The sequence below is a fragment of the Grampus griseus genome (assembly GCF_964374135.1).
Source record: "Grampus griseus genome assembly, chromosome: 15".
In the NCBI taxonomy this organism is placed as follows: domain Eukaryota; kingdom Metazoa; phylum Chordata; class Mammalia; order Artiodactyla; family Delphinidae; genus Grampus; species Grampus griseus.
Window position 1 is genome coordinate 74478183 of NC_139009.1, and position 15282 is coordinate 74493464.

The window sequence follows — 15282 nt, forward strand, 5'->3', positions numbered from 1 at the left end:
TACTGTTAATTAAAGACCAGTAAACAGACACCTCAAGTTAAAGAATTAGCGCTTTTCTATGTATGGGAAGATACAAGAGTCTGGGCTCATTGAAATCATTCCTTTGATACGCACCTTAAGTATCTACGCCAGTATCCTGCTTTTCTCCACCCTGAATCCCCTCAGGGTGCACAGCAGGGGATGGCCGCAGGCTTGATGGTCACATCTTTTTTCCTGACATGGCAGGAGACATTCTTCGTCCACACTTAACAGGCCAAGGGTGCCCTCCTAGACATTCTTTTCATGATTAAAAGAGGAGGTCTTCCTTTCACACACTGGAAGTGTAACTGGCACTCTAAACGGCAGCCCAGCATATCTGTTGGAGCCCTTGTGAGACAACACTGGGGCTGACAGACGTTTACTTGAAGGGAGCATGGGCCCAGGCTGCTGGGAACCAGGGAGCTTAAGTTCGGCAGCACTGGTGAAGCAAATGTAATAGGCAGAAACAGGGCCGTGTACCATGGGGGAAATGGAGAAGATAAACTAACTGGACGACAGCTTGAGGAAGGAGAAACCTTTCTGGACCTAGTGGAAGGTAAAAACGCAAACAGGAAACCTGTTGGAGGGCCCTCTTCCAAATTGCATCAGCACAAGCAGTTAAATCAGGGTCAAAAAGTATGGCAGTGCACAGCGATCACCGTACAAGAAACCTGGCTGAAGGACCGGGGGGTGGAAAATCCAGTCCGTCTGCTGGCCATGCTGTGCCCCAGGACAAGGGAGTGCCTCTTTCTAATTTACCAAGAAGCACCAACTTCCTGCCCAGGAGTGTTGTCCTTGGAGCAGACACCTTTTTCTCATCTGCCCAATGGTGCCCTGAACGCTCAGCATTTCCTACTGCTTTGGAAGCTTTGCAATTTAAAAAAAATATATATTTTCTTTTTTTGATGTGGCCCATTTGTAAAGTCTTTATTGAATTTGTTACAATATTGCTTCTGTTTTTTATGCTTTGGTTTTTTGGCGGGGAAGCATGTGGGATCTTAGATCCCTGACCAGGAATGGAACCTGCACCCCCTGCATTGGAAGGCGAAGTCTTAACCACTGGACCACCAGAGAAGGCCCCTGGAAGCTTTGCAATTCTTAATCAACATTTACTATCACCTGTTGAGCTGGGTTTCAGTTCCTCTCCCACCACGATCATGGGGAAGGCCTGAGAAGGCTACTCAGGTTCTAAACTGGCCGTTCTATCCTAAAGTAGGGGTAAGGCAAGCACCCCAGAACCTTGACAAGGAGGCAGATTTGGGTTTAACGTGACAATCAGAGTCATCCCTAAAACAGAGAATTAGCCCAAGACAGAAGGGCTCTTCATGGGTAGTCGGTAGGGAGGAGTTGCGTATCAGGTAAAAAGTAGGACCAGATGTCTTTAAAAGGCCTTTCCAGCTCTAATGCCACGTGAGTCTACTTGTTATGCTCCAACCAGGACAGTTCTTAAAATAGGCAGAACAAGAGATGAGATTTCCAGTGCTGATTCTGCGCTGCTGAATGACTTTAGGGCAGCATGTAATCTTCATTTCCTTATGTACACAAGTGATTTCACAACTCTTGGCAAAAACAGTGCTATAAAAATAGTAAGTTTATTGGCTGAAAAAAATACTGTATTTGAAAAGTACCTTCCTTCCAGGATTTTCAAATAATTTCCATGTCACTTTATTCATCCAAACGCAGAAACGAAATGAGAAAAGAGAAGAATGTATAGCTTTTTACACACTTAACACGACACAGCCAGTGCAACCAGTCTCATTCTGGTGGCTCTGGGAAGGCAGAGGGGCCATTCACTCTCTTCCCTTCTGGCATCACTCCACCTCCTGGGGAAATCTGGGGTGGCTTGGTCATTTGATTCCTCAGGGACAGGAGTTCAAGGAGGGAGCTTAAAACGTTTCAGATAATTGTCACCATTCCATGGTTCTTCTTCCCAAAGAAGGCTCAGAGGTAGGAAAGTAATCTGTCCTTAGTTTTCTTTCTATATGCCCCATTTATATTTGTGACCAGCTGGGGGATCCCTACCTTACCATCCACAGATCCTGTCAGATGCACAGCAAACTGGATACCCCCCACCCCAAAGGGTTTCTTCCAGTTTCGTGGGCTAATCTCTAGATGGCAGTGCCCCTCAGAGTGGAACAATGGAGACGGAATGTCCCTTTCAGACGCTCATCCACAGGGAGAAGCATTTTTTTTGGCCACGTCGTGAGGCATGTGGGATCTTAGTTCCCCGACCAGCAATCGAACCTGCATCCCCTGCATTGGAAGCGCAGAGTCTTAACCACTGGACTGCCAGCGAAGTCCAGGAACAAGCATTTCTTATTGCCCACGTTGGTCCTACCGGCTGGCCGGGCTCCTACTCTCACTCAGTACAAAAGGCTTTGCATTCTCCTTTTCCCTTCTTGCGTTACCTTCTTCAAAGACTTCCACACTTGCCAGCTGGCTGGAACTCAAGCTTTAGTGTTTACTCTCGCACAGCCCAAAGCCCCTGCAGGCCCCAGCTTCCTTCTATTAGTAATCACCCACTGTGGCCCAGGAAACACAAAGCCTTAAAATCCAAGGCTTAGCCTTAGTAAGTGAAGATCACTTCATTTTGGATGAACGTCAGATATGCTTGTCAGGCTACAAGACTGTGTTTTTTAAGGCGGCTGAGAATATATCTAGTTAAATGAGTGTTGATTCTGAAGCAGTCTGCCGGAAAGCCCCAGCTAGTCTAATGCTGTTGCCACCGCACCAAACAGCACAGGACAGTCCTCTTTGGGACATCTCTAGAGCCTCTGGGAAATGCTCTGGAACATGCTCCTTGATGGCAAAGCACTGATATTTGAAAACAGCTGGAAGACATCGAGAGGCAAGTCCGGTAACCATACTGGATAGTACTACCTTGGACTGGGATGAGGTGTGGCAGAAGCAACGAGCGAAGCTGTAAGGCTGTCAGTGGGCTGAGGGCCATCACCAGAGAAGCATCTCAGGCACACCTGCAGTGATGACACCATCACCACCAACAGGCCTGCTCTGAAGGACAATGCCTCATTTAAGTACCAGGCTTAGCGCTTTATATAGTCTCGTGGCACAAATTAGCTACAAATTAGAATGTTTTCTTGAGTGGAAAATATTTGATATGCACTTGATATAAAGCAAAGGGCCTCAAGAAAACGCTTGCAAGCAAGATATTACCATCATTCTCTTACCTGAGAGTGTTAGGATTACACGATAAACACACAGAAGGACAGGATAGGTACACAATTCTCACAGGAATGGAGGCTAAAATTTCAGGTGCCATGCCCCCAACCTCCTCTTCTGGACTTGTTTCTAAATTCTATAATAAATCCAGGAAACGGGCCATCCAGCCGTGAGAAGACGAACCTCAAAATATTTCCAGACTAGGAAGCCTAAAAGTTCCAGTGAAATCCTATGTCCAAGTCAGAAGATCAGCTGAAGAGCTGGAAGACTAAAATGACTGGCGCTGAGCTGCAGGAAGATTGGGGATAGAACATGGCATAGTCTCCTCGACCCGGGAGGCTCTGGAGGGTAGTTAACGTTAAAAGTCAAAAGGCACTTGCAGCCTGGCTGAATGAGGACAGACTTTCTCCTTCGAAAGCAGAACTGAGCCCAGGACTGGCAAGTTTAAGGCATTTAACCTTGGGCCAGCCCTGGGGGTCGAGAGTGTGCTGGTCCCTGGCTGCCTTCACAACCAGGTCCTTCTAATTTACCCACCTCACTCACCTTCCCCGCGAGCTGCGACTTGCTGCATTTTAACGATGGAGTCGAAGTAGCTGCCTTGCCCCATTTCAGAGGGGGTAGATCTGCAGGGGTGTATAGGGCATGAACCAGAAGTGCTCTCAGGTGTCCTTTAAGAGAAAAGCTGCTGAGAGGGACCAGCCAGACTGATCTTGAGACCCTGATGAGACCTTGAGACCCTGATGAGGAAAGACCTGTGGGGCAGGGGGCTTTGGTTTGAAGAAGTCTCAGTGCTCACGGGCTCACTTAAACCCCATACTTCAAGTCACTGAGGTTAGGCCCATTTGCTGGAAAACTGAAGTGGCTTGGAACCGCAGTGCGTGGGATCGCTTGTGGATTTCTCAGACTGTAGCCCAACCCTGCATTAGGAAAAATGTTCACTTAGGTGAAAGCAGTGATATTCCTGGGATCTTTATTCTCAGGATCTACTGGGAGTTTTATATACTCTATACTCCTGGGAGGTAGGAAAGGAGAAAGCACAGAGCAGGGGAAGGGCAGATGAAGGAGGTTTGTTTCGCTCCCTCTAGGGCTCTCTTCAGGCTTTTTTTTTTTTTTCTTTTTCCCAACTAGGGCTTGAAACAGACAATTATTGCTAATGTTGAATTTCCCTTTGTATGTACATTCAAGGCTGTTAAATCACATTTGGAAACACGGTTTCAGGCTTGTTTTGATAATTCCCTTTTAGCCTGAACAGAGGATGGTCTGTTCACAGCTAGGGATGAGGCTGGAAGCTGGAATTCTGTAGTCCGAACCCTGGCAGGTTTTGCTGCAAGAAATCCTCACAGTTTAATCCTGGCATCATCTTTCTAGATCTCCTTACCTAGACTGTGTGAAGCGGTGGAGCATGGGAGAAACCTGCAAAAACCACGGAAGGGGAGGAAGACATCCTCACAAGTAGGCGTCAAAGAAGATCATCTCCCTCGACTGGTATCAGAATTACTGGGAGAGCCTGTCAGGAAGGTAGACCCCAGTACCCCATCTCCAAAGTCCTGAGCATCCGTAGCTGAGCAGTCACACTGGGAGGTGGGGGGCGGGGTGGAACTGATGGATTGGGAGACAAAAAAGATGAAGGAAAGAAAAGAACAAAGAAACAGAGCTGAAAAGATGATCTAGGAAAGCACGGATGGAAGTGAACAGAAACACAGAAGAAAGGAACCATAAAATAACAAACGGGGCTTATGGAGCAGCGTGGTCAGATGCCCTGGCGCATGTGACCTTGGTGAGAAAGCAGCACGTTGGCAGAAGGTCTCATAAGCCTCATCTCTCCCCGGAATCTTTGCTTCCAGAACACCAAGCTAACCAAACAAAATTCTCAAAAACGTCCAGAACATTAGGCTGGTCAAATGAGCCAATATACGAGAAAGAATGGCTACAAGGGAGGTGGCCAGGCGTAGTCCCTGTGACACCCTTTTCCTGTGGATGTGGCAGCTCTGGGGCGGGGGGGGGGGGCTGGTCCTCAAGATCAGCTCAGACTGGTCCTGGCACCCCCAAACTAGGGGCGGCTCCCTGGACAGCGACTCCAGTCTGGTCAGTGTCGGTTCTGGCGCTTTGCAATCTCCTCCTGGATGCGCAACTTGAGGGCCTCTCGCATGGGTGGCTCCAGAGGCGTGTGTGCTGACACCTCCTCGCTCACCCTTCCTGGATCATCATCCTACGTGGAGGAAGGGTCGGGAAGCTCAGGGCCTGGCCTCTTCTGAAAAGGCGACCTGCCCTGTCCCTAGACAACACTCTCAGAGAACTCTGTTTGACTCACAACTTCTTGCCAATGCCTGTCATTTCCCAGGTGTCCCCTGTAATAGTGACTCTCAACTGGGGGCCATGAGCCCTCCCTGTTGCCCGCTGAGAATCACTGTGTGACGGGAGTGACTTGTGCTCAAAAGCATCGCCCAGCAGTCTGTGCTCTCATGTGGAACAAACACTTCCCACTGGCCCTGAGGAAAACAGTGGCTCCAGGTCCGGCAGTGATTTCCATCACGGCCCAGGACCTTCAGGCTGCAGCTGTTTCCATCGGGCGTACCTGATACACGATAACTGAAGTGACGTCTCCGCTGTCCGCCTCATATTCTAAGCAGAAGAGCTGATGGCCAGGGAGCTCTGGCTCAGAGCTGCCACTACTGCTGCTTTCACCAGACTCCTCACAGCCTGGGTTGCTTGGGTGGGTAGAGCCATCTGGAAGGATGAACCAGAGTGAGAGGGAAGGGAGGAAGGCTGCTGGAACCCCTGCCCAAAGATGATACAGGAAAACATATTGTAAAGCCCCAATCTTCTCATGGACCCAGAATGTACCTGTGTGTGTGTGTGTGTGTGTGTGTGTGTGTGAAATCAGCCGCCTATCAGGAATTTTATTCACCTTTGTATCCCTGCCCCAGGACCAGCACAGTCCTACCACGCAGTCGGTATACAGTGCACATCTGTCTACACGGTTGTAAGGTAGTGGAGAGATGAATAGGGCTCTGCCTGGGTTCAAATTCAGGCTCTGCCATTTACTTCTCTGATATCTCCAACAAGTTACGAAACCTTTCTCTGCCTGTTTCCCTGACTGTGAATCAGAAATGATAATAGTTCCCATCTTACCGGGTCCTCTGAAAGCTAAATGAATGACTGCACATAACCTCTAAAAACACTCATAAGAGAAGCTCAAAAAATTTAGCATCGCACATTAACTACTGTAATCTCTAGATCACAAGTAAGCTGGAGAAAAAAACCCATTAACTGGGTCTGGGCTTCATTGCACAATTATGTCCTCGTCGCCTAGAGCTGTGCCAAACTTTTTTCCTGTTAGCTGGTGGGAGTGCGAAAATATAGTACGCTCGGGGCAAAGCGGCGGACAATTTGCCGACTCTCAGGGAGGTCCGGTAATAGTGATGCTTAACTGCGGGCCTTGAGCCCTCCCTGTGCTGCGGGCAGAATCACTGAGCGGCGATTGGGGAGCGTCGAGATAGACGTTGAAGATGAAATGAGCCTTGGGAGGTAGGACATAGTTTTTTCCCAGACACAAAAGAAGAACGCGTGGAGGCAGAGGGCCCGGGGGCAGAAGAGCGCGCGGGGCGGGCGGCCTCACCTCGATGTCGCGGCAGGTACACCTGCAGGTCGGGTTTTCGGGGCCGAGTGGGCGCAGGCGTGTGCCGCCTCCTCGCCTTCTCCTTGGCCGCCTGCTTCACCTTCTTGTCGTAGTCGTCCCTGCGGGGAGCCGAGCGGGAGTCAGGGACGGCCGAGCCAGGCCAGGCTGGGACTGGCAGCCGTGGCGCGGGGCGGGGCGGTACCGGGCGAGCTGGTTCCGTCGAATGTGGTGCACGAAGCCGTGGCTCATGTCCAGCCGCCCGCCAGGCTTGCAGCAGAGCCCGGGTCCGGGCCCCGGCGCCGCTTCCATCTGGAGACCCTGTGCGCGGAGCCGCCGCCACCGCCGCCGCCGCCGCCGCCTCCTCAACGGCCCCAACTGCCACCCTCCTGCCCCCGAGAGCTCCGCGCCCCTCTTCACTCGACTTTCGACCCTGCGCCCTGACGTCGGCCGGGAAATGGCCAGCCGGGCCGAATGTCCCAGCGCGCGGAGTTCCTGGAGCGGGCGGGGCGGGGGGCAATGGGGCATGCGCAACTTCCACTCCGGGGCGGGGCTTTTCTTTCGTTGTGACCTTATCAGTAGGAAACCAGGATTTAGGTTTAGTGCTGCTACATCAGAAAATCCAGAAAAACACAAAGCACCCATCACACCACTCAGCGTTCGGTGTGGAGCCTTCCCGTCCTTTTTCCTGTGCTTGGATGCTGTGAAACTCCATCACCAGCTGCGTGACCTTGGCTGACTGTTGCACCCCGCTGTGTCTCAGTTTACTCATTTGTAAATGAGGGCACTGATATCACCTACCTCCAAAGAGGTCGTGAGGAGGCGAGTGCCAGGGCAGGGCACACAGCGGCGCCCCGGCCGCCCAGCCCAGCCCGCGCCCGCCCGGGGCTCCGCGCCGCCGCCGGCGGGGACGCTCCTTCCAGCCAGCGCAGCACCAGAGCTCTGCGGACTTTCCCGCTACCCAGCTCGTCTCGGCGCCCACCGGACCGATGTCTTAACTCTCGGCGTGGGAGGACCCAGGGCCTTTCAGGCGTCTGAGACTGTGCCATTTTTGAATCCTCTTTAAAAAGAGATAAAAGTAGGAATCCGTGATTAGAACAGGGACAGACTGGTACATCCGCACAGTGGGATGCCGCTGAGCAATCAAAAGGAACGAGCACTCAACAACTTGGATGAAGCTCAAAACAAACACGCCGAGTGAAAGAAGCCGGGGATAAAAAGAGGACTCTCTGGGTGCTTCTATTTATATAAGACTCTAACAAGTGACACTGATCTCTAGCGACAGAAAGCAGATCAATGGTCGGGGCAGGGGAACACTTGGTGGATGGTGGTTAGGTTCATTATCTTGATCGTGGTGGTGGTTTCAGAGTGTATACATACCTCTATCAGTATTCAGCAAATTGCACACTTTAAACGTGAATTTTTTTTTTTTTTTTTCGGTACGCAGGCCTCTCACCGTTGCGGCCTCTCCCGTTGCGGAGCACAGGCTCCGGACGCGCAGGCTCAGCGGCCATGGCTCACGGGCCCAGCCGCTCCGTGGCACGCGGGATCCTCCCGGACCGGGGCACGAACCCGTGTCCCCTGCATCGGCAGGCGGACTCTCAACCACTGCGCCACCAGGGAAGCCCTAAACGTGAATTTTATTGTATGTCAATCACACCTCAGTAGAACTGTACAAAGTATTGAATAGTTCAGGGCTGTGGAAGGGGTCGTGAAAGTCACAGACCCTGAAGCTTGAGCTTCAGTAGCGTCACTAGTCTTCTGCTCGTCGTTTGCATTTTTCTGTGATACCAAGAACAATCCTCTAAATGTGGAATTAGAGCCGTCGGATTGCTCCACGAAGGCGATGACTTGGGGATGTCGCCTAGTTCTGTGCAGGGCCGTCGGTCTCCGAGGCTCGGAGACTGGAGACGACCTGCCAATTCTGGTTTGGGGACACAGAGTATCTTGAAGACACCTGGGGCCCAATGACAACTTTTTTTAATCCAGAATTTCCGCAGCCAGTGAAAGGTTCCTGCCTCTTTAAACGGGTAATAATGAGTAAAGTGGCAGTAGGCCCGCCTATCGGCCTCAGGTGCGCGCGCACCCGCAAAGACCCGCCCCCCCCCCCAGAGGCGTAGTACTTCCCAGAAGTTCTCTGCGGCTTGATTTGTCCCCATCGGCGACTCGTAGAAAACCTTGGGCTTGATAACAGCGCCGCTCCTGATTGGCCGCTTGCCGCGTGCTTCGTCTTCCTTGGAGTCTGCGCCGGGCGACTCGGCCGGTAGTGGCGATGTCCGGCCGGTCCAAGCGGGAGTCCCGTGGATCCACCCGCGGGAAGCGCGAGTCCGAGTCGCGGAGCAGCTCGGCTCGTGTCAGACGGGAGCGAGATCGGGAGCGGGAGACAGAGGCTCCGAGCTCCCGGGGCAGTCCGGTGCGCGTGAAGCGGGAGGTCGAGCCGGCGAGCGCGCGCGAGGCCCTGGCGCCCGTGATCCCGGCGGTGCGGGTGAAGCGGGAGCGCGAGGCCGACGAGGACTCGGAGCCTGAGCGGGAGGTGCGAGGTGCGCGGGGCCGGGCGCGGGTTCCACTGTCGCGTTCTTCTTTTTCTTTTTCCAACCTTCTCTCCCCACGGGGAAGTCACACTCCACTCGCGACCCGACTCCGTTTTAATGAGGATAGTACTAGTCTTGATCAGGATCGTAGCTATAGCGTTTCTAACAGTAATAAGAACAGGTAGCTTTCCTTTATCGGATGTCTAATGCGGGCCAGGCGCTGTGCTAATTGTTTTACAGGTGTCCCTTCTTTTTAGTTTTTTACAAAATACCTGAGGAGTGAGTCTTGCTGTAATTTCTGAGTGGAGAGCCTGAACGCTGTGCACTTGGACCACACTGCCCTGTTATCCAGGGCTGTAGCAGCCAGGAGATATGGATTCTAGTCCTGCCTCTGAGACTGAGTCACGGTGATTTGGGAAAGTGATTTTCACGTGTCTGTCCCTCTCTAGGTTAACGGAAGGAGTCCTGGAACCCATGACCTTTGAGAGCCCTAATAAGCCAGTGAGTCTGTCAGTTCCCATCTATGACTGTACCCTCTGCCTTTTTCTGCTGGACTCGTTCTGCTTCTCTTAGTAATTTCTGGAGACTTCTTGGCCAAGCCATGGTACTCTGTAGTGTGTACACTCTTTTCCAACTTGTTGATATCTTACCAATCATTAAGTAGGTTTCTATCATTTCTGAAGCTTTTCCTGTTTACCTCAATTACATCTTTTCCTTCTCTGAACTTGGAACTTCTGCATTGAACATGTTCCTATGTACTTGTTTTCTGGTGAGTTAGCAGGTGAACATATCACAAGGCTACATGTTAGGGGCAGTGTTCATGGGGGGGGGTGGTCTTCATTCTCCAGGATTTTATAATTCAGTCTCTGCACCTGGTTATCCATATAAAATTATACTCTTATGTTAACTCTTAAATTTCTAGCTCAGAATCCTGTGTTTGACATATTTTTATATTACCCTCAGGGTCCAGATTAGCACCTTGCTCGTGGAAAGTGCTTGATAAATGTTCTTTGAATAATCTAGTTAATAATTTCAGAGTATTCTTTGATTTCCTTTACTTAAATATTCTGTCAGCCTCATGTTTCCCTTTCTTTGGAAGAGAAATTGTTTCTTAGATATTTTGTATACTTACGGTAAGGAGATTGTTTTCTCTGGGACACACTAGGATCCCAGTTGAGGTTACTGCTGTTTTCTTTTTTCCCTTTTATTTTTTTCATGAAATAGATTATAGGTACTAAGATGAGCTAAATGTCAAGCACATGTATAGTTTAAAGAAGAGTGTGGATATATATCCTTAAATCTACCACTTGTCAAGAATTGTGAAGGGTCTGAGATTTTACCCTTTTTGTACACTACCAAGTTAGCCTGCCGTGGTTTCATGGATGCTGATGGAAGACATGGAGCTATTGGGCTTGAGACAGCTTATTGCAGCAATAACAGTAGCCAGAATATAGCATTGTCACTTCACTGAGTCAGTTCCCACAGTGCAACACGATGAGAACCCATACACACAGTGGGTGGCCTCACAGGACAAGAACTCTAAGCTTAGACAACCCAAATCTTCTGTAATGGGCTGTGAGCTTGCCTCCCCTTTGCTCTGTAGGGACACACTGTCTCCTACTTCCAAAGCTATAGAAACAAACTTCACTGTACAAACAACTTTGACAAGATAGTCTGGAGGCAGTCAGTGCCTCTGGTCACAATATGTGCAGAAGTTCGAGAGACCCATGGAGAGTTGCCTCCCGATGCTGTTCAGCTTAAGAAGTGGTACTTAACCAGTACCTTAGAAGCTCCCATAGGCCCCTTCCTAGTTGCATCTGCCTTCCTTGCTTGCTTGGGTAATCACTGAATTTTTTCTAATCATTTCTATTTTTATTATTTTATTATTTACAGTTTTACCTCACATATACATCCCTGAGTAGAACTGTATTTTATTTTGTATTTGTTATAAATGGAATCATACTATATGTTGTCTTCTGTTTTGCCTTTTTTTTTTTTTTCCGCTAGCCATATTGTTGACGTTTATCCGGCAACACAGTGTTCTATTGACGATATACCAAAATGTATTCCTCCCATTTTTATATGTTGTAGACATTTGGGTTGTTTCCAGTTTGGTCTCTTTCAAATATTGCTGCTATAAATATTCTTTAGTAAAGCATTCCTGATGGCACATGTGCAAAAGTTCTCTAGGGTATATAAGTAGAAGAGAGATTGCTGGGCCAAAAGGTCTGTGTATTTTCAGCTTTGATCTTGCTGTACTATTTTCTAAGAGGTTGTAACAGTTTATACTCCCACCAGCAGTTACATGAGCATTCTCACTGTTCTTCATATTTGCCAACACTTGGAATTGCCTGATTTTATTTTTTCCTCTCTGGTAGGTGTGAAGTGGTATATCATTGTGCAAGGAAATTTGCATGTTCTTGATTACTGGTGAGGTTGAGCATCTTTTCTTTCTTTCTTTTTCTTTTTGGCCATGCTGTGAAGCTTGCAGGATCTTAGTTCCCCAACCAGGGACGAACCCCAGCCCCCTGCAGTGGAAGCACAAGAGTCCTAACCATTGGACAGCCAGGGAATTCCCAGCATTTTTTCATAAGTTTGAGGGCTGTCTTCCTCATTTCCTTTTGGGTTGTCTTTTTTTTTTTTAAAATCTCCACCAGATTTCTTTATGTAATTGCAAGCAATTCCTTTGTTGGTTATATGTGTTTCAAGAATATCCTCTCAGTTTGTGGCCTGTTCCGTTAAGTGGGCTTCTTTGGTGTTGTCAGGCTGCCTGTACAGGAGCTCATCCTGATTAATTTTTCCCATTTTTGTGTTTGTTTGTACTGGTAGTTGACCCTGAGTGTGGGTTTCCCATTTTCAGAGCTTTTGATGCTTTTCCTTTCAGCAAAAAATGGCCGCATGGATTCTGAGGATCGGAGGAGCCGCCACTGCCCCTACCTGGACACCATTAACAGGTCGGTAGCACAGGAATGCCTAGGGCAGCAAAAGAACAATGGAGTCTCCGCAGAAAGTTCTTTGGACTGTACGTTAAAAATACGTTCCAAAACTTTAGCTCTTTTAAAGCTTTCTGCCCAGAAAACTGTGCCTCTTGCCTTGTTTTTTAATCTTTGCCCTTCAATTTAAAGTGTCAGAGAGCATGTTGTTTTAGGGTGGGCATATGCAGAAAGAGCTTTTAGCTCATTTTGAATTTGTATGAGGAAGTAAAGGGATATGTGGTGTCGATGACAATAGCAAATTTAAATATTATTGAGCACTGACTGTGTGCTAGGTACTACTCTAGGTGCCTGGGATTCAGCAGAGGAAAATCAGACAAAAATATATCCTAAAGCAGAGGTGTTTACCCCATCTTGGTATTCTTTGATCCCAGATGCATTTTAGGATGGTTTTTCATTTATGCCGTAGGGTGGCACTGTCTAATAGACTTTTCTGCAACAATGGAATTGCTCTTTAAGGGCTGTCCATTGTGGTAGGCACGGGCTACTTGTGGATATTGAGCACTTGAAATGTGGCTTGAGGAACTGAATTTTAAATTTTATTTAATTTTAATTATTTTACTTTTAAACACCAGTAGCTGTGTGTGGCTAGTGGCCCCTTTAACTGACAGCGCAGCTTTCCTGGGACCATTACCAATTAATCAGAGTTAATGCTTGAGAATGAATCCTCTTGCCACCTGTGAATTCAGTGGAGGTAAATTTTCTTTTATCGCTTAACCCGCCCAGTACTCATATACCATTACTTTGCACTTGAATAGATAGATCTGTTTGTAGGTATTCCCCTAAAGTTCTTCAGGCTTCCCATTTATTTTTATGGACAAAAATAAAATTTTCTTTTATGAAAGGTTTATTCACTCTTTTTATGTCCTTCCTTTAATGTCTTTTAATTTGGAATGCTGTTGGGGCCCTGTTACTTTAGTCCTACTTGTGGCTTTTCCTCCAGAGAAAGTAATGGAAGATTCTCAACTGGTTGTGAATACTCAAAAGAAAGAGGGTCGTTGGTGGAGATGCCTTTGCACTGCTTTGGGGCTTGGTGGGTGGCGGTGCTATATTAAATGCCTAGGTAAGGAAGAGTTAATGTTCCCCACGGTTTGTATGTGATTGTTGAACTGTTCTCTGAAGGCGGCTGTGTGACTGCAGAACAGGAAGCCAGGGACACTGCTTCGCTCAGGTGCTCACCTAGGCAACCATCCCTATTAATTGTTTCTGTTTTGTTTTGGTTCTCTTAGGAGTGTGCTGGACTTTGACTTTGAGAAACTGTGTTCCATCTCCCTCTCGCATATCAATGCGTATGCCTGTCTGGTGTGTGGCAAGTACTTTCAGGGTAAATAAATGTTTTGCATCACATTTTCAGCACTAGCCACAGTTCTATTCAGGGATTTTTTTTTTGAAGTAAGTAAGCTGCTGTTAGGAATCATGTCTAATAAGCCCTATCTTTGTTCCCAAGAAGGTGGAATACTCTTAGAAAATCCACAGGAGGTTCTCTGATTGGTCAGAACCTGAATACATGTGAAAGAAAGAAAGAACTAGCCATATGAGAGACTATGTAGGAAGTACCAGAGACTCTGGGTTTTTGAATCTCTGATGTTTTCTATACTTATGTCTTTTTCTGAGAATCCTTTTACTCTAAGGAATTTTTCATTCTGTTCTTCTCTGGAAATTTATTATTTCAGTTCATTCAGAGCAAGCAAATGCTTTGTACACAGTATAGTGGAGGATTCAAAAGAATTATAAACTGCATTCTTTGCTCTAATAAGGATCTTATAAACTGTCAAGGTTAACACGTAAAACAATCAGCAGACTCTCTTAAGACCATAAAGATTACTGCTGGACTGTGTGGCGCTGAGTATAAATAAGGATGATAGGAGTTGAAATATGCAAAAATATGCAAAGGATGATGGGAGTTGAAATATGCAAAGTTGAAATATGCAAAGATCATTGTTAGCTGGAGTGTTTGTGTAGAGTTCATGGAGGAGGTGGAACTTGTACTCTGTATGCAGGACATAGAGTTTGAATAGGTTAAGGGTGAGATGCTCTAGAAAGGAGTGGCAATGTGAACAAAAGTATGTGGGTACAGGATTGTCGTGAATGTGGACAGTTGAAATCTCAGGACTAGGTGATGATGGACTGTCACAGATATGTACGTGTGTATGTGCAAATCAGTGTATGCATGTACGTACATGTATATGATATATACATGGATATTCCTAGTTTCTAATACGTGAAACTAGCTCATATACATAAACACATACATATATGCACACACACAGACACATACATATACACACACACGCACAAATACACCCACACATATTTTCTATGTTCATGTATATGAAATTAGTTCCCTTATGTCTTGTGCCATCTAGGGAATAAAGATAATGCGCTCTTCTTTCTTGCTAATTTTTGTGATGAGAAGAGTTCATGTGGGAGATTCCTTTCGTGGATGGTGTAGTACTTTGTTTTTGCTGATACTAACATGTTCTGGTACAAAATAATGAAAGGAAAATTACCCCTCATCTGTGTGCTTATGGAGTCTGCCCTTCTCTCATAGCCTTTCACTCTTCCCTACAGGCCGGGGTTTGAAGTCTCATGCCTACATTCACAGTGTCCAGTTTAGTCACCATGTCTTCCTCAACCTCCACACCCTCAAGTTTTACTGCCTCCCAGACAACTATGAGATCATCGATTCCTCGCTGGAGGATATCACGGTGCGTGTCCAAGAGGGTTGGTTTGGAACCAGTTATCCTGGGAGCCACCCCAGGGCTCCTGAGGATCTGCCCCACCCAAGGTCAGGGAAGAATCTCTGACAGTCTCGAGAGGCTCCTTTCGCCTTGGCAGGAACCAGAGAAACAGAGTGAGGAGGTCACAATCCATAATTTTGGCCCATGGTCTACAGCCTAGCTCTGATTTCTGCTTTTAATGTTGAGGGTTAGGACTGAAGGAA

General features: G+C 47.8%; 2 protein-coding genes across 5 annotated transcripts in view; one reads left to right on the forward strand and one right to left on the reverse strand.

Annotated features, from left to right (window-relative positions):
- Positions 1-62: 62 nt before the first annotated feature.
- On the reverse strand, positions 63-7254 carry LOC309833439 (UPF0561 protein C2orf68 homolog). 2 transcript variants are annotated; one of them, XR_014297760.1, is made up of 5 exons: positions 7020-7254; positions 6818-6936; positions 5774-5925; positions 3733-5407; positions 63-276 (listed from the first exon to the last, which is right to left on the reverse strand). XR_014297760.1 is itself a non-coding variant. In XM_082671741.1 (4 exons), the coding sequence occupies exons 1-4, from the start codon at positions 7124-7126 to the stop codon at positions 5285-5287; spliced, it is 501 nt and encodes a 166-aa protein (XP_082527867.1). In that variant the 5' UTR covers positions 7127-7254; the 3' UTR covers positions 1668-5284. The 2 variants fall into 2 exon arrangements, 1 of the variants encoding a protein (XP_082527867.1); XM_082671741.1 differs by lacking the exon at positions 63-276 and having other exon boundaries at positions 1668-5407.
- A 1559-nt stretch (positions 7255-8813) lies between these two features.
- Positions 8814-15282, forward strand: part of USP39 (ubiquitin specific peptidase 39) — a 30420-nt gene continuing 23951 nt past the window's right edge. Inside the window, exons 1-5 of one of the 3 annotated variants that reach the window (XM_082672048.1) lie at positions 8814-8844; positions 9795-9846; positions 12230-12299; positions 13568-13662; positions 14910-15046. In XM_082672048.1, coding sequence (XP_082528174.1) covers positions 12244-12299; positions 13568-13662; positions 14910-15046 — 288 coding nt within the window. In that variant the 5' untranslated portion in view covers positions 8814-8844; positions 9795-9846; positions 12230-12243. Of the gene's footprint in view, positions 8845-9075; positions 9355-9794; positions 9847-12229; positions 12300-13567; positions 13663-14909; positions 15047-15282 lie in introns of those variants that run through there. The other 2 variants (XM_082672047.1, XM_082672049.1) reach the window with 2 other exon arrangements.